This window comes from Meles meles, chromosome Y (assembly GCF_922984935.1).
Source record: "Meles meles chromosome Y, mMelMel3.1 paternal haplotype, whole genome shotgun sequence".
Lineage (NCBI taxonomy): Eukaryota > Metazoa > Chordata > Mammalia > Carnivora > Mustelidae > Meles > Meles meles.
The window spans coordinates 10,353,547-10,374,294 of NC_060088.1; the positions used below are offsets into that span (position 1 = coordinate 10,353,547).

The window sequence follows — 20,748 nt, forward strand, 5'->3', positions numbered from 1 at the left end:
TGCTGCAGAGAAGTAACATACTGTGTTATAATTTTATGTATTTATTATATTCATACACAAAAGGACATTTTAGGCAAACACAGCATTTCACCTACCATAGAAATTTGTTTCCTGTTTCTTCTTTTGCTTTTATTTTAATAAAATCAGACAAGAATAAAACAAAATCAGTAATAAAATCAGATAAGAAATAACATTTCGTGGCATTTTTTATTCTAAAAATTTTAACAATGCAAACATATTCAAACAGCTTATCTAGTTTTCATCAAATAACATTAACAACTGTGAAAGTACTTTGAATACTTTTTTTTTTCATCTTATACATCTTATCCAAAAATTCATGGAGGGCAAGTTAATGTATGCCTTTCCCATTTAAGTAGTATTTTTCTTTTATTAGTACTAGAATAACAGAAAAAAAGTAGCAGTTAAGTTTTCTCTTTAAGTTTTCCCTTAAATTGGTAGAGAACTTATTTTTAATATCTGCTACGGCCTCCTCTTTCTGATCGGTTTCCCCCACGACTTCCTCTGGAAGCCCCACAACTTGAGCTACCATATGATTCACGAGGAGAAGGGTACACCCTATCCACAGAGGGTGGAAACCCTCGCTCTTGTCTGCCACCACGCTCACGACTTATATAGACATCACTCCGGCTGCTTGAGTAACTTTCCCGACCTCCACCATATCCATCACGTGTGCTGCTATAATCATCACAGCGACTGCTTCCACCATAACTAAGAGTGGGCCCACGTGCTGGTGGTGCACCACGGGAGCTACCTGTAAGGTCAATGATAAAGTAAAAAAACTTTCTACACTACAGTTTTTGTGGCATCATTACACCATGCTCATAGTTTACGTATCAAATATTTGAAAGAATTACATTTTTATTTGCCTCTGGTGAAGATATTATGCTGTACAAATGACATATTTTTTATTTTAAAAGGAAATGAAAATGTAGCATGTTTTAGGTTAAATGAATTGAAGTAAATGTTCTGTCACAGCTTCTGAAAAGGGGTTGAAATTCCGACATTCATATTTTTATTATGCTTTAAAAATGACAGAAGTTTTTGATGAGACTATCAATTTACCCTCAAAAGCAACCTGTTATGGACTAAATAAAAAAGTAATTCAAATATCTTCAAACTAATAAAAGGCCATGCTGTAGTTTTGCCTTGTGGAATTAAAAGTAACAATATATGCCCAACAATCTGGCCTGTTGAATCTAATTGCATGAATATTCAGTAACAATTGGACTCTTACCATAACTCTCATATGACTCTCTGTAAGAGCCTCCACTTGAATATTCAGAGTAATCTCTATTACGACCACCACCATAGCTATCACGATCACTAAAATAAAAGAAAAGGCATTCATGCAACAAGAATTGCAAGCAGCTATTTGAAAAAAATTTAAATTTTCATAGTACCTGTATCCTCTAGAGTAATGTTCATCCCGAGAACTTGAATGGCCATAGTAACGGTAAACATAGTCTCTGGTTGGTGGAGCATAATCCTTGGTGTCTCGGGAACTTGGATAATCTCTGCTTGAATAACTTAAATAAAGCAGCAAATTTTAAAATGCAGTTTCTTATATCCAGAATATACATAATAAAACTGACAATAAAAAGATAAAATATTTGGAAGACTTGAATAAACTTTTCTTTAAAGATAAACAAATGGCCAACAAGTACATCAAAAGATGCTCAGTCAGTCATTAGGTAAATACAAATCAAAACACAAACCAGACACTTCTTTACCACACCTAATACATTGGCTATATTAAAAAAAAGAAAATATTAAATGTTAGTAATGTAAAGAAGTTAGAATCTGTATAGTAAGAGTAAAAATGTAAAATAGTGCAGTCCCTGTGGGAAAGGCTGGTGGTTCCTTAAAAAATTACGGAATAACAATAGGACCCACAAACTCCACACCTAAGTATATGCCCAAAAGAACTGAAAACAGTATTCAGATATTTGTTGATTAATGCTCCCAACCGTACAATGGTGTAAATATGTTTAATTGCATATACAATGGAATATAAAAACCCATAAAAAACCCGTAATAAGGATTCATGTTACAACATGCATGTTCCTTGAAAAAAAATTGTGCTAAAGAAGCCAGACGCAAACAATGGTTTGACTGCATTTGTATAATCTATGCAGAATAGAGAAATCCAGAGGCAGAACACAGGTGTTTCTTAGGCCCTAGAATCAGGTGGGGGTAACATTAAGTGTTATCTGGGGATGGTAAAAATGTTTTTCAACTACATAAAGATGGTAACTGCTCAACATTGTAAATGTACTATTACTGAGTTATTAACTTTAAAATATTTAGTGAATTTTGCTTTAACAACAAAAAAATCTATTATGACTTAATAGTTTATATACTTTGTTTTCATTTACCTATCTTTGGTATTGTAACCATCATCTCTTGGTGAAATGTAGTCATCTCTCCGGGAAGAGACTGGCTCTTTGCGTGAAGGACCTCTATAATTTTCTCTCCCACGTGTTTGTGGACCTTTAATTTAAAAATTCTTAAATAAGTATCTCAGTAACTTTTATAAAAAAGAAAAATTCAAAACAGCTTTCTTTCCACAATTCTTAAAGGTTTCTCTCTTAAGATACTATTTATGATATTTTTGCCTGCTTTTTACATATTCCTGAATGTCTTATCTTCTGGTATCTTCTCCCCCTCTGTCCATTTTGCACAATCTTTAAATTACCATCAATAGGTAAAAAAAAATCAGCATATTAGCTGGTATGTTTCAATTGCTCCTCAAAGATCACAGTATTTATTAAGCTATTACAATTTAGTGTCAAACTATTTTCCTATTTACCTTAGTAAATAGAATTTCAAGATTCTCCACCATGCACTTTCTTGTTTACCCATGTATACATACTAACACTGTAAAGAATACTTGCTTATTGTTGCAGCAAAGGGATTTATAAGTCAGTTTAATGTATTAAGTAATTATCCCATTATTCATCACTTTCCTTTACTGTCTTCTCTATAGTCACCTTACTCTATTTTAAACATGTTTCTACTACACATCCTTGTTTTTCTTAAAACAGTCTCTCCACTGAATATTTGAAACAAACTGTGCCTTTTCTTGCTTTCATTAAGTATCTCCATTATTTTTTTAAATAATCCTTTTAAAATATTTTTAAATCCTTTAAATATTTTTAAGATTTTATTTATTTATTTGACAAAGAGACAAGCAGGCAGAGAGAGAGGGGGAAGCAGGCTCACTGTTGGGCAGAGAACCTGATGCAGGGCTCAATCCCAGGACTTAAGATAATGATCTGAGCTCAACGCAGTGCTTAAACCTCTGAGCCACCCATGCGCCCCTCCATTATTTTCTATTTACTGTCCCAACTGCAAAACTTCTAGTACATTGTATATGTGATGTACCCTGCATTCTCTACCCCTCTGCACATTTACAATGCTGTTTTTCTCTTTAATTCCTACATGTTCCTTATCACCTCAGTATTTCCCATAGCTTTCTATAGTCCACTGTTCCTTTGTGGCCAGTGTTTCTCAAAAGCTTAAACAAAAAATTCACATAATTCAGTCATTAAAACTGCTCCAGCTTAAGATATTTTCTTCTTTTTATTTTCCTACTAATTGTTCATGAATATTTTTTTAAGATTTTATTTACTTAACAGAGAGAGAAGTCACAAGTAGGCAGAGAGGCAGGCAGAGAGAGGAGGAGGAATCAGGCTCCCTACTGAGCAGAGATCCTGATGTGGGGCTTGATCCCAGGACTCTTGAAATCATGACCTGAGCCCAAGGCAGAGGCTTAACCCACTGAGCCACCCAGGCGCCTCATTGTTCATGAATATTAACAGCACGAAGAAAACATGTAAAACCTGCAAGTTGTTTACTAGCTGAAATACATATATATCTTTTTTTCAAATTAAAAAAAAAGTATTGCTTTCAATTCATCCCACTAGCACCAGCAGTACTATTTTTCCTTGGGGCACTATATGCCAAATTCTTTACATATATTTTCTAATTTATCATACAAAGGGGCTAATATCTTATTCTTTGTAATGATGGCAATGTTGATGTCTAGTGCTTTTTAGCAATATTACTTAAGGGTTTATTTGGAAAGTAGTGTATCCTAAATAGGAAATTTTGTCCCATAAATATTCTCTTCACAGGTGAATTATTTTTGGTTCCTAGAATTCAGCCCTCCCTTATTTTAATTCTTTCATAGGAAATGTGTAGGCTTCTCCTGTATTTAAGACAACACCAAATTATACTTAGTTTCACTTATCTTCTACAAATGAAAGGTAAATCTGATAATGACAACTTCTACCCTAACAGGTAGATACAGCAATGCCAAATTAAAATAACTGAAGTTTTCACATTCTCTAAATTTGAAGATATATTGTCTATTTCTTTACTAAGACATTTTTTACTCTCTTGATTCCTACTGTTTAATCCAAGATCTTATACCTCCTTCTCAAAATTATCTGTTCTTATATTTGATTCTACTTATCTCTTGCCTGCTTTAAATTGTCTCAAGTGATTTCAAATTTCCTAAGGACAGTTATCCTACGGTTTAAAACATCTCTTTATCAACCTTAGTGATGAACTTGTATCTTCCAAATACTTCATACCTATATTATAATAGCTTCATAACTAAGTACACTTCTATGATTTCCTCAAATTTAAATAATTATTTAAAGTTTATAAGTCTATTATTTAAATATTTTAAGTCTATCAAGGCTTATTTTTAAAGTAACCATCAAACCCCAGAGTGATCTCTGCTCATCTAAATAACAAAATATTTCTATTTATTTATCATGAAATCCTTAATACTAGGTATTTCCTTTCCAATGAGAGGATTCTTGGAAGCAACAAACCTTTTAATCCATTTCTTAGTATTCTCACAAAACAAAAACAATATTTGCACATAATTAGGATTTTAAAATTGAACTAATAACTTAGATTAGGACATCATTGGCACACTTTCAAAGAACTCATGCTCAGATTAAGTGTGTATCTACCATCACCTGCATTTAAAACAGATCTTTTTAGTGAAGAATGGTTCAAACACAGAAAGAAAAAATATGGCAAGTTGAATTTATTATTTAAAACTAATTAATATCTAACAGAAACCAGGTGATCAAAATACACAGTTCAACTATGCTACACATCAGAATACTCTCTCACAGGCCATTTTAATTTTCAAGAAAATCTTGACATTGAAATCATGCAATATAAGGAACCCACAGACAAAAGCATGTTAGCAGGAAATTTTTAAAAAATGAAGAGGCATTCTATAGTAATGTGGATTTAATAGGAAACTTAGTGTTTTAACAGTTTCACCTAATGCATCTAAAATTAAAAACTGAAGAATTAGATCATAACCAAAATAGTGATCAATAAATACGACCACATACTTTCTTTCCATTTTGCTTCTTGAAGTCAGATTCTTAAAAATGTCTTGGTAATTCACAGTATTTACCTCTTCCTCCAATCCCTCTATTGCGACGCATGGGAGCAGAAGGAGCAGATCTTTTAGGAGGAGGACCTCCGCTTCTGGAAGATGGACCTCTTTTAACTGGAAAGGGTCCCCTGGAAGAACTCATGTTGATGTTAAGAGCATATTCTCCATCATCTGTGTTTAAATAAAATATTTTTAGTGAAGTACAATCAACATTTTTTATTGTGTTATTTATCATACATCATTAGTTTTTGACATAGTGTACCAAGATTCATTGTTCATGTGTAACACCCAGTATAACACCCAGTGCTCCATGCAATACACACCCTCCCTAATACCCACTACCAGTCTCACCCATTCCCCACTCCCCTCCCCTCTAAAATCCTCAGTTTGTTTATTAGGGTTAGGGTTAATCTTAGGGTTAGGGTTAGTCATGGCTCGTCTCCCTTCCGATTACGTTTCAATCATTGTTTGAAAATATTTACTAAACAATACTAAGGTCTTAAGTATTCTTAACAGTGTTTTCTTACATGATACAGATCAAAGACGTATTGTGAAAGTTAGTTTGGAAAACCTAGAAAAACTCAAGAAGAATTTTATATTCACAATAAAGCAACATATTTGGGAAAACCTGAAGGGGTGGACAAAATTGGTAAACAAATGCTCAAGTAATTCTGATGTCAAGAAAACTACTTTAAAAAGCATAACACATAGGCACAAAGTATTTTTAAAAAGCTAAAGGAAAAGATGCATCAAAGTCTTTAAAAGAGTAAGTTAACATAAAACTCTTATAATGCACTTACATAATAATAGTCAATAAAATTTTGTTATGTTCAATTTTACTGGTGTATTAGGAAATGCATATTAAGAGGTGCCAGGGTGGCTCTATGGGTTAAGCCTCCACCTTAAGCTCAGGTCATGATCTCAGGGTCCTGGGATCAAGTCCCACATCGGACCCTCTGCTCAGCGGGGAAGTTGCATCCCCCCCTCTGCCTGCCTCTCTGCCTACTTGTGATCCCTGTCTGTCAAATAAAGAAATAAATAAAATCTAAAAAAATGCATATTAAATCATCAAGAATCATTTTACCTTCTTAACCAGAAAAATGTTTAGATATATTCTCATTCCTCAGTATTTTCATAGGTTAAAAAAATGAGTTTTCTTATACATGGCAGAAATATGTAAAATAATTCTCAAGATCAGTTTAGTGAATAAAAACAAAATTGCCTCAAATGGGACAAAAAACATATTCTCTAAAAAGTCTATAAATACCATTTTCAATGATTCATTCTTCCTCCAATACACACAACAAAGATACATATGTATCTGTGAAGCAGTGACTTTTAATCTTTTTTCTGAGTAAATATAAAAAAGCCCTAGATGCTTCCCTTAGATATTTCCCCAAATAAGGTATTTCCATACATTCACACTTACTGTTTTCCAGTCCTATGGTTGCAGCCTTATATTTTAACACATTACCCAAGTGTCCTCCACGTGAGGAATGCCCTCTTGCTCCTCCACATCTCACATTTCTTGGATTGCCTCTGTGTCTTGGAGGAGGTGGTGGCTTCCGTCTTCCACCACTTTCAAAAGATGGTTTGTTGGCTTGTTCCACTTTAATTGCTTTTCCATCCAAAGACTAAAGAGATTAAGTATAATATCAGGAACATTGCACCAATTTAACAAATTTTACAAATCGATTCATTACTGAATATAAAATCAAGTTCAACTAAAGAAAATAATTATCAGGTCCTTCATCGCCAAATATTAGACATTTAATTAATAACTGCTTTCCATTAAATCCTCTTATGTATAGGATGTTTATATATATGTATTGGTTATTGTATTATATGTATACAGTATATGTATATTGGTTATTAAGATAACTAATATGTACACATACATATATGTCTTGGTTACTGAGACTCCTTGAAATATCTAGTATCATAATTAATTGCTCTCATATATATCATTAAAATATACATTTTCTTTTTTAAAAACTATTTTATTTTCTTGACAGAGAGAGATCACAAGTAGGCAGAGTAGCAGGCAGAGAGAGAGGGGGAAACAGGCTCTCTGCCAAGCAGAAAGCCCGATATGGGGCTTGCTCCCAGGACCCTGAGATCATGATGTAAGCCGAAGGCAGATGTTTCACCCACTGAACTACCGAGGCTCCCCGAATATTTTCATTTTCTAATGTATAACTCCCTTCATTTTTTTATTTATTTCATACTTCCTTTATTTATGAGAGACAAAGAGAGGAGGAGGCAGAGGGTGAAGCAGGATCCCTGCTGAGCAAGGAGCTGGATGTGGGACTTGATCCCAGAACCCTGGGATCATGACCTAAACTGAAGGTAGTCGCTTGATTGACTGAGCCACACAGGCCCCATTTTTGTATTTCTATCATTTAAAATTTCCGGTATCCCAAGGATATATCAATATGTACTGTCAATCTGAAGTTACTATTACTTATTCGAAAGGATTGTTTATATCCTGTATTATTTTTGAGCATTTGTTCTGTTAAAAATTAAAAGGAAATTTCCTAACATTGTAACTTTCTTTGCTTTTTCTTTTGTACTCCATACTCCATTATTATTCAGCTTTGCTTTAAGTATGTCCCTAGAAAGCAACTTTTTAATATAGTATTTCATTATTCTCATTTTTCAGAGAGGATTATATTTCTTAATTTCCTAATAATTTCAGAATGGTTTATTGTGCCCAGGGGCCAACTTGATTTTCAAAAACCTAATTTGTAATAATTACCCCTTTTAAAACATTCTGGCCATTTTTTATTACTTAGGGAAAACAATCTTAAATCCTAAACCAAAACTTCTGGTATGTATGGTCCACAGCCCAATCTAAATAGCCACAACTAGCAGTTCTAACACCAGGGATACATTGCTATTTCTGGGTCCAAAATATTTTCTGCAAAGTTCTGTATGGCTGCTTCCTTCATAAAACACAGTTTTATAAAGCCCTAAAACCCCTTGATATTTATGGATTAAAACACTGTCCATTACCCCTATACATTCTATTACTCATTTTATTTCTTATAAAATTCTTATACATATGAAACTAATTGTTTACTATTTATTATTTTATTTTATTTCTATTATGAAACTAATTATTTTTATTTATACAGTCTCAAATACAAGAAAATAGCTACTGTGATTTATAGCCATTACTCAGTTGCTTTATCAAAAGCTAACGCATAAGTTCTCAATAAAACATCTGCTGTGAAAGAATTTAGTAATAAAGTCTATACAAACTCATGCCCTTGCTCTTAAAAAACCAGAAAATAGAGGAATCATCAATTGTTCTAAATAAGTCTAATTTACCTCCATACATAATACAAAATCTTTAGCCAAACCCAAATTCTACATGCTAATAGCCATAAAATATAAAAGTAAAAAAGTATGTAGTGAGAGCCTGCTTTGTACCAGAAACCAGTCTACAGGGGAAACAAGAAAACTAACAACTATTCCACACTATGTGAACTTAAAAAGTCCTTCAAATAGGAGTGCCTGGGTGGCTTAGTGGGTTAAAGCCTCTGCCTTTGGCTCAAGTCATGATCTCAGGGTCCTGGGATCGAGCCCCACATCGGGCTCTCTGCTCAGCAGGGAGCCTGCTTCCTCCCCCCCTCACCCTGCCCACTTGTGATCTCTCTCTCTCTCTCTCTGTTAAATAAATAAATAAAATCTTTAAAAAAATTCCTTCAAATAATTTAAAAATGAACTTAATAAACTTAACACAATAAAAACAATATTAAAAAATAACTCAATAGTTAAAAATGAACTTATAGTATAATGAGTATAAAAAGATAATACCTACAATATAAAATAAGGAAAAGATAATATTTTAGAATAAATATGCAATTTGAGTTTTTGAAGACAAAAATGCTATTTATCAGGCTGATCCAGGTATTGACATGTCCAAAGAAATGTTGGGGAGAGCTTAACAAAAAATAAAGTTATAAAATTATTAGATTATAATTATTAGATTAGAATAATCTAAGAAACAAAGAATCCAAAAATTATAGAATGGAATCATGTAGAGTGCAGTAAAGTATTCAGTATTTTAACAGAATCACTGAAAAACTTCAAAGTATATAGGAGATACATAATTATTGACTTTAAGATCCAGGAAAAAATAAGACTATCTGCTTTATTCATCAGTACATTAAAGACTGGATCAAAATAAACCCTCAACCACTATAGTAATCACTTATCAATCTTACAAAAATACTGATTATAGAATAAAAAAACAGAAAAGTTAGGTCAGGTGACCAAGTAATTATTTTGATCACCGCTTCAACAGTTCACTAAAGAATTGAATTTTTTTGTCCTCAAGAATTGAATGCTGGGGTGCCTGAATGGCAATGAGTTAAACGTCTGCCTTCAGCTCAGGTCATTATCTCAGGGTCCTCAGGAGCCCTACATCAAGCTCTCTGCGCCCCCCACCCCCACCTGCCTTTCTGCCTACTTGTGTTCTCTCTCTCTGTCAAATATATAAATATATATTTGCAAATATATATATATATTGCAATATATATATTATATATATATAAATATATATATAATATATAGATATTGCAACAAATATATTGCAAATATATAATTATATATTTTATATATTTAATATATATATAAATATATTTATATATGTATATTTTATATATATTTTATATTTATATATAATATATATATTATATAAATATATATATATAAATAAATATATAAATAAATATATATTTGCAAATATATAAATAAAAAATCTTTAAAACAGAAGAATTGAATGTCTATATGCATGTAAAGGTTCTGCTCAATCTGCACAAAAATAATACAGCAGAAGTAAGAGTTTACAAAAATCTACTGAAATTCATAGAAGTGTTCTGTAGCATAAAAGCCTGGGAAGCCAACTAGAAAAGATTAATTTCTGTTTTATGAGGAAAACAATTCTTGAAAAAGTTAATACTTGAATAGAACCTTTACTTTCATATAGGCACTCAATTTTTGAAGACAAAAAAAATAATAATGAGTAAACTGTTAAAGTGGATCCGTATTGCATGGAGCTCTGCATGTTGTAAGCGAACAATGAATCTTGGAACACTACATCAAAAACTAATGACCTACTGTATGGTGACTAACATAATAATAAAAAAAGAACTTAAAAAATAAATACTGGAATGCTAATGTAGAAATGCATTAACATATACTGCTAAAGCTAATGTTCATTTTACTCCTTAAACCATGCTCTGCAGTATTTTTACGACAAAGAGTGACAAGTAAAGAATTTTGGAATACACATTATGCTACCTTAAAAATTAGAAAAATAAAAACAATCTTATTTTTATAACATTATAAAATATTACAAGATACAAATATAGTAAAAATAATACAAATATAGTAAAAAATAAAATATTATAGAAATATTATTCAATGAAAAATTGAGCTAGAAAGCTTTTAAGAGACTCTTTTACCTTCCCATTCATATCTTTGGCAGCATCCTTAGCATCAGCAGGACTCTCAAATGTAATAAAAGCAAAGCCTCTGGACTTGTTGGTTTCCCGATCCTTCATCAAAAGAACTGTAGTGCATATAAAATTTTAAACTTGATGTTACATAAAAAATGCTTTCTTAGTATTTCAAAAATTATTAATTCACCCTTTGGTGATTTTTCCTAAGTCCTTTTTAACTTAACTGACATCCTGGATACAACAGTAAAAAAAAGTTTGCTAGTTATTTTAAAAACTTTACATTTTACATCATTATGAGTTGTTAAAAATTAATTGTAGAGCTCTATAGAGTTAGTCTATCTTTTCCATTTTAAGCCCTACCTCCACAGCATACATACTTTATTTGCTCTTTCCTATGGTAAAAGACTTGTAGGTGGATAATTTCATTTATTGCTATTAGTGCTTTCCCAAAATAAAACAAAAATATTAAGGAAAAGTTTTCAAATAAATTGAAAAGACAGAGAAGAATTTTAGCTTAGCTGTTCAATTATATATGTTTAGTATAATTTACTTCGAACATTTACATAGATATTGATCTTGTTACCTTCTACTATGTGACCATATTTCCCAAATACTGCTTCAAGAGTCTTTTCATTAGTCTCAATATTGAGGCCTCCTATAAACAGCTTCCCAGGTCTATCTGCTTCCACCATTTTGATGTTAACTGGTTTAAAACATAAACACATCGTAAAACATATAAGTCAAAAACCTAATTCTGTTAGGGCACCTGGGTGGCTCAGTGGGTTAAAGCCTCTGCCTTCAGCTCAGGTCTCAGATCTCAGAGTCCTGGGATCGAGCCCCAAATCGGGATCTCTGCTCAGTGGGGAGCCTGCTTCCTCCTCTCTCTCGCTCTCTCTCTGCCTGCCTCTCTGCTTACTTGTGATCTGTCTCTGTCAAATAAATAAATAAAATCTTTTAAAAAAATCCCTAATTTTGTTATACACTGTATGTAAAATCTGAATGAAGCAATGTTCATAAGCTCTGTTTTGTTTTTTACTTTTAAGTGCAACTTGGGGTGTCTGATTGTTTCAATAGAGCACCATGCTACTCTCAATGTCACAGTCATGAGTTCCAGCTCCACAATAGGTGCTAGAGATTATTAAAAAATAAATAAAAACTTAAAATGAGGAAACACATGGGTAGTTCAATTCATGATCATAGGGTCCTGGGATCCAGACTAATCCATCCCCTTCCTCTGCAACTGTCCCTTCCCCGCACACTTAAGATTCTCTCCCCCTTTCCCCCTCTCCATCCCCTTTAAAAGTAAATGAAACTTTATTTTCACAAAATGCACACTGGCTTAACAAAAACAAACAAAAAAATGCTCCATTATCTACAGACATCTAATAAAAACCTATGTTTTAAAGCCCACTCCATTTGTTTTGTGTGCAATATAATGGCTTTGCTTTAAAAAAAAGTGTGGATTTTTAAGAAAGCACAAGCCAAGGGAAATGGGAGAGGGAGCAGCAGACTCCTTGGGGGACAAGGAGCTGAAGCAGGGTTCCATCCCAGGACTCTGGCATCACGACCTGAGCTGAAAGTAGATACCTAACGCATTGAGCCTGAGTCACCCAGGCACCCATAGTGTGGATTTTTTTAAGTGATAACAAATGCATTTCTACATTTAAGAATTAACATTTAAAGTTTTCTTAAGTGCACATAAATACATTAAATTTATTTAGAGGTTTTTCCCCTGCCCAAATCTATTTCCATTATCTTGATCACCGATCAAATACTTTCCTTATTTACAGTAATAGCTTTCTCAAAAGATTTCTAAAATGCTAAGTCATAAAATTAAAGTACAAATTAAAACCTTCACTGACGGAATTTAAGCCACGATTATATATGGAGAAAAGACTAGCAAATTTTGGTTAAAATTGTATGATTTTTTAATGGACGCTAAAAATTTGAAGATTCCTGTAGTGAATCAATATCTTGATGTCTGATTAGTAAAAAAAGTTTGTAATCACAGTGGTTAAATATTTTGCGTACATTTTCTCACTTACCACAGGAATCATAAACTTCTTTAAAAAAAAGTGCACATGAATCAAAATGGCGCCCTTGCTACATGTCTGACAATCTACAATGACGCACCATAATATGAATAGAAAAGCAAAGTTACACAGCAAAACATTACATAAGCTCATTAAATTAAAACTTCTGTGCCGAAGTATAAGGTTCTCTATAATCGTATTTTTGATCCCAAACGTAACACCTATGCATTTTTAACCCATCCCCCCACCATTCATGGTCAAAAGCCGAAAACTTCACGGACTTTCCACTGCTGCAGCAGGAACACATTCCTCAGCGGAAGAAAAGCATAAAATAAAATTCCAATAAAAAAGCCAGCTAACTCCTCTAAATATTCTATGCACACATATATTCAACTACACTGTGCATATGTTCTTAAGGTTTACTGAAAATGCTTGAGAGAAAATTAAAAGAATGAGTTACCACAATTTAAGTATTAAAAACACGATATCGGTATTGGCTATTATTCCAGAGGTATAAATTACTCTTTCATCCTTAAAACCCTGAATTCCTTACCTTTTCTCCTCCAGCTTTCCAAATGTCCCGCCTCAACCATTGGCGAAGCGACCACTAGCTCAACTAACGGCCGAAAACCGCTGCGCAACCAATTTAACTACGCTAAGGAACCCGGATGTAACTGGATGATGAGCCGCGGAGGAAGCAGGGAATGAGGAAGATGGGTAATGTGGAGGAAGAGTGAGCCGAGAAACTCCTGAGGGAAAAGCCTGAGAAAAGATTAAAAGACAAAATGTGTCTTTCTCCAGTGACTTTAGTCCAGGTAAAGGAGGAACTAAATTTTTACTATTAAATAATCATCTGTAATTTATCACTGTCTCAAATATTGTCAGTACACTATCACGTGGTGTCTAATAACTTTTTAAAACTGAAAATAAAAAATAACAGTGATGAAAAATACAATAGAGAAATGAATAAAAATAGTAACAGTACTTACTAATCCAAAGCTTCACTATCTTTGAAATATACATACTTGAAAAATGTAATCCTGTTATCCTCTGTAAGTACGTATATGTAATGTTTGACCAAAACTTATAAAAATTAAGAAAAATAGCAAACCTGTGACCTCAATTTTTCTGACCTCAATCTTTGTATGATAAACACAGTCCTTAATAAGTAATTCTATGTGGTAAAATATATTACTATTCCTGAAAAAATAGTTATTAGCTGATATTATTCTTTGTTATAAAAAATATTCCTTTTAATGAGTTTATTTGCAAAATGCAACCTAACATGAGAGAATACATTTAAATAACTACAGAATACAACTAAAACTTATTTTTGTGAAATTTTCTAGAATTTGTCAACATGTTTAGCATAGACAATTTGTATTAACATTAAAATTTACAAGTTAAATATGGTACTATACCATTTTTAGTGCTCATATCTGCTTTAACAAACCTATACTGTCAATTTTTACAATATTTCTCAAATTTTTAAATGCTGAGAATTTGTAGATGTACCATTATAATGAATATACTGTCATTTATGTCTACACTAAAATCTTAGTTTCTCATTTCAGTATTTTTTCTTCGGGTAAATAAATCAGCAATGAAATTATGCATGAAAGGTAAAGTTATTTTCATATCTAATATTATTTTAGAAACTTGCTTTTAGTGACAGTTTAGTAAACCATTCTCACATCATATCCCCATATGTATTATATTCTTAACAGAAATACATTAATTTTACCATAGCCAGATCAATGTTAACAATTACTTTTAAAAAATTTTGTATAACTAATATGTCCCCTTTCTTGGGGAAATGGATTTTGTTAATGAATTTTACTAATGATGTTATAAGTAATATTATGAGTAATTAAATAAGTCACTACCAACTGATAATTAATACAAATGAACAATTAATATATTAACCAGTGAAAGTCCTCATTGGGAAAGTGGACATGGAAATAATGCAATGTGTTATGGGCCATAAAAAGGATGAGATAATGTTCCAGTTATTTTTTTTTTTTTTTTGTTTTTTTTTCCCTTTTTATTAATTTTTTCAGCGTAACAGTATTCATTCTTTTTGCACAACACCCAGTGCTCCATGCAAAACGTGCCCCCCCATCACCCACCACCTGTTCCCCCAACCTCCCACCCCTGATCCTTCAAAACCCTCAGGTTGTTTTTCAGAGTCCATAGTCTCTTATGGTTCACCTCCCCTCCCCAATGTCCATAGCCCGCTCCCCCTCTCCCAATCCCACCTCCCCCCAGCAACCCCCAGTTTGTTTTGTGAGATTAAGAGTCATTTATGGTTTGTCTCCCTCCCAATCCCATCTTGTTTCATTTATTCTTCTCCTATCCCCCTACCCCCCCATGTTGCTTCTCCATGTCAAAACTGCTAGAACTTGTACAGGAATTCAGTAAAGTGTCAGGATATAAAATCAATGCACAGAAATCAGTTGCATTTCTGTACACCAACAACAAGACTGAAGAAAAAGAAATTAAGGAGTCAATCCCATTCACAATTGTACCCAAAACTATAAGATACCTAGGAATAAACCTAACCAAAGAGACTAAGAATCTATACACAGAAAATTATAAAGTACTCATGAAAGAAATTGAGGAAGACACAAAAAAATGGAAAAATGTTCCATGCTCCTGGATTGGAAGAATAAATATTGTGAAAATGTCTATGCTACCTAAAGCAATCTACACATTTAATGCAATCCCTATCAAAATACCATCCATTTTTTTCAAAGAAATGGAACAAATAATCCTCAAATTTATATGGAACCAGAAAAGACCTCGAATAGCCAAAGGAATGTTGAAGAACAAAGCCAAAGTTGGTGGCATCACAATTCCGGACTTCAAGCTCTATTACAAAGCTGTCATCATCAAGACAGCATGGTACTGGCACAAAAACAGACACATAGACCAGTGGAACATAATAGAGAGCCCAGAAATCGACCCTCAACTCTATGGTCAACTAATCTTCGACAAAGCAGGAAAGAATGTCCAATGGAAAAAAGACAGCCTCTTCAATAAATGGTGCTGGGAAAATTGGACAGCCACATGCAGAAAAATGAAATTGGACCACTTCCTTACACCACACACGAAAATAGACTCCAAATGGATGAAGGACCTCAATGTGAGAAAGGAATCCATCAAAATCCTTGAGGAGAATGCAGGCAGCAACCTCTTCGACCTCAGCCGCAGCAACATCTTCCTAGGAACAACGGCAAAGGCAAGGGAAGCAAGGGCGAAAATGAACTATTGGGATTTCATCAAGATCAAAAGCTTTTGCACAGCAAAGGAAACAGTTAACAAAACCAAAAGACAGCTGACAGAATGGGAGAAGATATTTGCAAACGACATATCAGATAAAGGGCTAGTATCCAAAATCTATAAGGAACTTAGCAAACTCAACACCCAAAGAACAAACAATCCAATCAAGAAATGGGCAGAGGACATGAACAGACATTTCTGCAAAGAAGACATCCAGATGGCCAACAGACACATGAAAAAGTGCTCCACGTCACTCGGCATCAGGGAAATACAAATCAAAACCACAATGAGATATCACCTCACACCAGTCAGAATGGCTAAAATTAACAAGTCAGGAAATGACAGATGCTGGAGAGGATGTGGAGAAAGGGGAACCCTCCTCCACTCTTGGTGGGAATGCAAGCTGGTGCAACCACTCTGGAAAACAGCATGGAGGTTCCTCAAAATGTTGAAAATAGAACTACCCTATGACCCAGCAATTGCACTACTGGGTATTTACCCTAAAGATACAAACATAGTGATCCGAAGGGGCACGTGTACCCGAATGTTTATAGCAGCAATGTCTACAATAGCCAGACTATGGAAAGAACCTAGATGTCCATCAACAGATGAATGGATCAAGAAGATGTGGTATATATACACAATGGAATACTATGCAGCCATCAAAAGAAATGAAATCTTGCCATTTGCGACGACGTGGATGGAGCTAGAGCGTATCATGCTTAGTGAAATAAGTCAATCGGAGAAAGACAACTATCATATGATCTCCAGTTATTTTTTAAAATGTAGTACACATACTAGTGACTGTCATTTTGTAAACAATTATCAGGATCAGCTATTTAGATAAAATATCTATATATACTGTCTTCGCCAGTTAATGTTGGGAACTCCTACAGCATTATGTTCATTTTGCAAGAGAGGAAACAAACAGAACATTAAACCTTTTTCAGTTTCAGGGATATATCTATAGAAAAATTATGATTTAAATCTAATGATCTGTCCCCAGATACTTTGTTGTTAAAGAAAACTGCTAAATAAAGGCATGGTAAAAATTACTGAGACATGTTTTGAGCAAGACTTGAGAAATGAATTATAACTTATTAGACATGGGGCACCTGTGTGGCTCAAGAGGTTAAGTGTCTTGTATTCAGCCGAGATCATGATCCCAGGTCCTTTGATCAGTTGTGCATCAGGCCCACTTGTCAAGGGGGAGTCTGCTTCTCCTTCTTCCTCTCCCTCTGCCCTTCTTCTCCCACTCATATTCATTCTTTCTATATCTCTTTCAAAAAATATATAAAATATTTAAAAAATAATCTTAGACTTACTACTTAAGGAATATCCTAGACAGGGATAACATTTGCAGAATCATGTGCAAATAATGTGGAAGAAGAGAAAAAAGGGAACATTATAAAATGTGATTTGCCTGGGAAAATGTACAGAAGCATGCAATGTTAAAGGCAAAAGACAACCTGGGGGAAGGAATTTTGACCAGAAATATTAAGATCTACCTCTTCATTCTTCGAAGCGGCATGACCAAGAATGACCAGCACTAAGGGAGAAGAAAATCCTGCAACACTGCCAGCCTCCATAGTTGCTGTAGCTAATCCTTTATATTATATCTCTTAATATACATATGTATTATATATTTACTAAACATGTGCTATATATATATATAATATCCAAATAGCTCTGTTTCTGTGGAAAACTCTGATTCACACAGTGTCCTTTACCTATGAGAAATGTATATTCCTGGTTGTTTCTGAGATTTGTAGCAACAAATACCTTCTTTCTATTTCTTTTTGACTTTGTCTTGTCTGGTTTTGGCCTCTCTTTCCATTAGATTGTGGTTTGAGAAAAAAAAAAGTTAAAAACAGAACTACCCTATGATCCAACAATCACACTACTGGATATTTACCCAAAGAATACAAAAACACTAACTCAAAGGGATACGTGCACCCCTGTGTTTATTGAAGCATTATTGACAATGGCCAAATTACAGAGGCAGCCCCAGTGTCATCAACTGATGAATGGATGAAGAGGGTTTAGTGTACATATATACAGTGGAATATTACTCAGCCCTACAAAAGAATGAAATCTTGCCATTTGCTGTGACATGGATGGAGCTAGAGAATACGATGCTAAGTGAAAGTGTCATCAGAGAAAGACAAATACCATATGATTTTAGTCATGTGGAATTTAAGAAACAAAACAAATGAGCAAAGGGGAAGAAAAGAGAAAGAGAGACAAATCAAGAAATAGACTCTTAATTGTACTGAGTAAATTGAAGGAGAGGGGAGTGCGGGGATGAGTGAAACAGGTGATGGGGATTAAGGTGTGCACTTGTCCTGCTGAGAACCAGGTGAGGTATGGAACTGCTGAATCACTAGACTGTATACCTGAAACTTATGTAACACTGTATGTTAACTAATGAATTAAAAACTTTAAAGAATAAACATTTAAAAAAAGATCTACAAAATGGAGTGGATCTGTTGATTAACACAACATTATAAAATAGTCAGGGTTAGCAAGAAGAATCTAAACTTCAAAATGTAGTAGTTCTATGAAATTAAGTAAGATACTTAACCTCTTAAATTCAGTGAATCTTCAAAATAGAGATAAGAATGGTATTATCAAATAAGTCTATTGAGTTAAAGTTAAGTAATATCCTGAGCACCCCATGAACACAATACCTGAAACATAATACAGAATTAAAAAAAAAAGGTAGAAATTATGTAATTACCTTTCTATTAACTGGAGGCCTAAAAACCACACGTTAGGGACTGGTAAACACTATCAAAACTAAATAAGATGAAAATTAAAAGGGAAGCAAGCCATAAGAAATGCCAAACTCTAGGAAGCAAACTAAGTGTTGCTGGAGTGGAGGTGGGTGAGGGAATGGGGCAACTGGGTGATGAGTGTTAAGAAGGGCACTTGATGTAATGAGCACTGGGTATTAAATGTAACATGAATTACTAAATTCTACCTCTGAAGCTAATTTTTTTTAAAAAGGCTATATTTTAAAAAGAATTGGCTGCTCTGGATATTTTGCATAAACTGAATTATTACATGCTTTCACTAATTTTAAAAAGGGATAGAAAGGTATGACAGAACACCCACACATAAGACTGGAGTAGAGAGTAAATTAACAGTAGAAAAAAAATAAAAAGAATTACAAGAAATATTTGGTGCCTTCCTACAGTAATGGAACTCATTTGAAAATGAGATGACAAATGTAAAAAACATAATTTGTCAAGAATTATGCAAGAAGAAATAGAAATCCTGAGATAATTAGTTCATAGTGAATTCTAAGGGATTGTCTGAAAAATTTATACCGTTGATAAATGTAAACAAACATACATACAATGTTTATAGTATTTTGGTTTTTGTAGAACTCAGGAGACAAAAGTTAAATATGTCAATACATTTTACAGACATAACCTCTAAATATGACAAAAGAACTATATGATAATACAAATTATAAATTAGAAAGAGGACCATTTCCTAAATGGAAATAAATACTGCAGTCCCAAAGGTAAAATAAAAGCAAAAACATAAGCACTTTCTGCTTGATATTATACTAAATGTCTTCATCTACTTTTAACTTGATTATCTCATTTGATTATTGCCACTATACTATGAACTACTGTTCTTTTTTGGGGGGCCATTGTATAGTCTTATATTTGGAGATACACCTAGATACTGAGTTTTATTCTTTTATTTTAGATTTAAAAGAACTAAAATTCAGTAGATTCAAAGGGTCACATGGCTAAATGCAGCAGATCCAACAAATAGAATCAATATTTTCCAAATCGAATACAAATTGCTTCTACATACATGAATAATGAGAAAACAATTGACCCAAAGAAATGTTAGGCAGGTATAACATGTATAAGATAGTCAAACCATATAAACTTCCTATAACTCCTTGATATGGAATAATCACTATTTTGGGGGAAAATAACAATGACCAATCTTTTTTACTATTATTTTTTAAAATCAAGGATGAACTGAAGTCTCTTTTTTTTCCTTTGAATCAGAACCCTAGGTGTTTATCTTTATTTAAATGGAGTTTCTCTCATTGCCACCAAGAAATATCACTGTAAAAGCATTCTAAGAATTTACCTAGGCAAATGTGAGGTGGCAAAGTGAGTTAGGCATAGTTCCCATCTTCTTTAAAATTTAATTAATATACTGTTTTTATTAAGTGAATTCTTATTATAAATATTTCTTCATGTTTGAAAAAGGAAACTGAGAAATACGTGAAGAATGCCTTGAGTTGTGGAGATGTGTATTATAATATGCCTTCACTAGGGGGGCGCCTGGGTGCCTCAGTGGGTTAAAGCCTCTGCCTTCTGCTCAGGTCATGATCCCAGGGTCCTGGGGTCGAGCCCCACATCAGGCGATCTGCTCCACAGGGAGCCTGCTTCCTCCTCTCTCTTTGCCTGCCTCTCTGCCTAGTTGTGATTTCTCTCTGTCAAATAAATAAAATATTTTTTTTAAAAAGAAAGAA

The 20,748-nt window shown here is 33.5% G+C and overlaps 1 protein-coding gene across 1 annotated transcript; it reads right to left on the bottom strand.

The window, feature by feature from the left end:
- Positions 1–470: 470 nt before the first annotated feature.
- On the bottom strand, positions 471–11,615 carry LOC123935869 (RNA-binding motif protein, X chromosome-like). The gene is made up of 8 exons (XM_045996706.1): positions 11,507–11,615; positions 10,927–11,033; positions 6,927–7,086; positions 5,471–5,623; positions 2,397–2,511; positions 1,422–1,547; positions 1,256–1,344; positions 471–772 (listed from the first exon to the last, which is right to left on the bottom strand). The coding sequence occupies exons 1-8, from the start codon at positions 11,613–11,615 to the stop codon at positions 471–473; spliced, it is 1,161 nt and encodes a 386-aa protein (XP_045852662.1).
- Between the last annotated feature and the right edge of the window lie 9,133 nt (positions 11,616–20,748).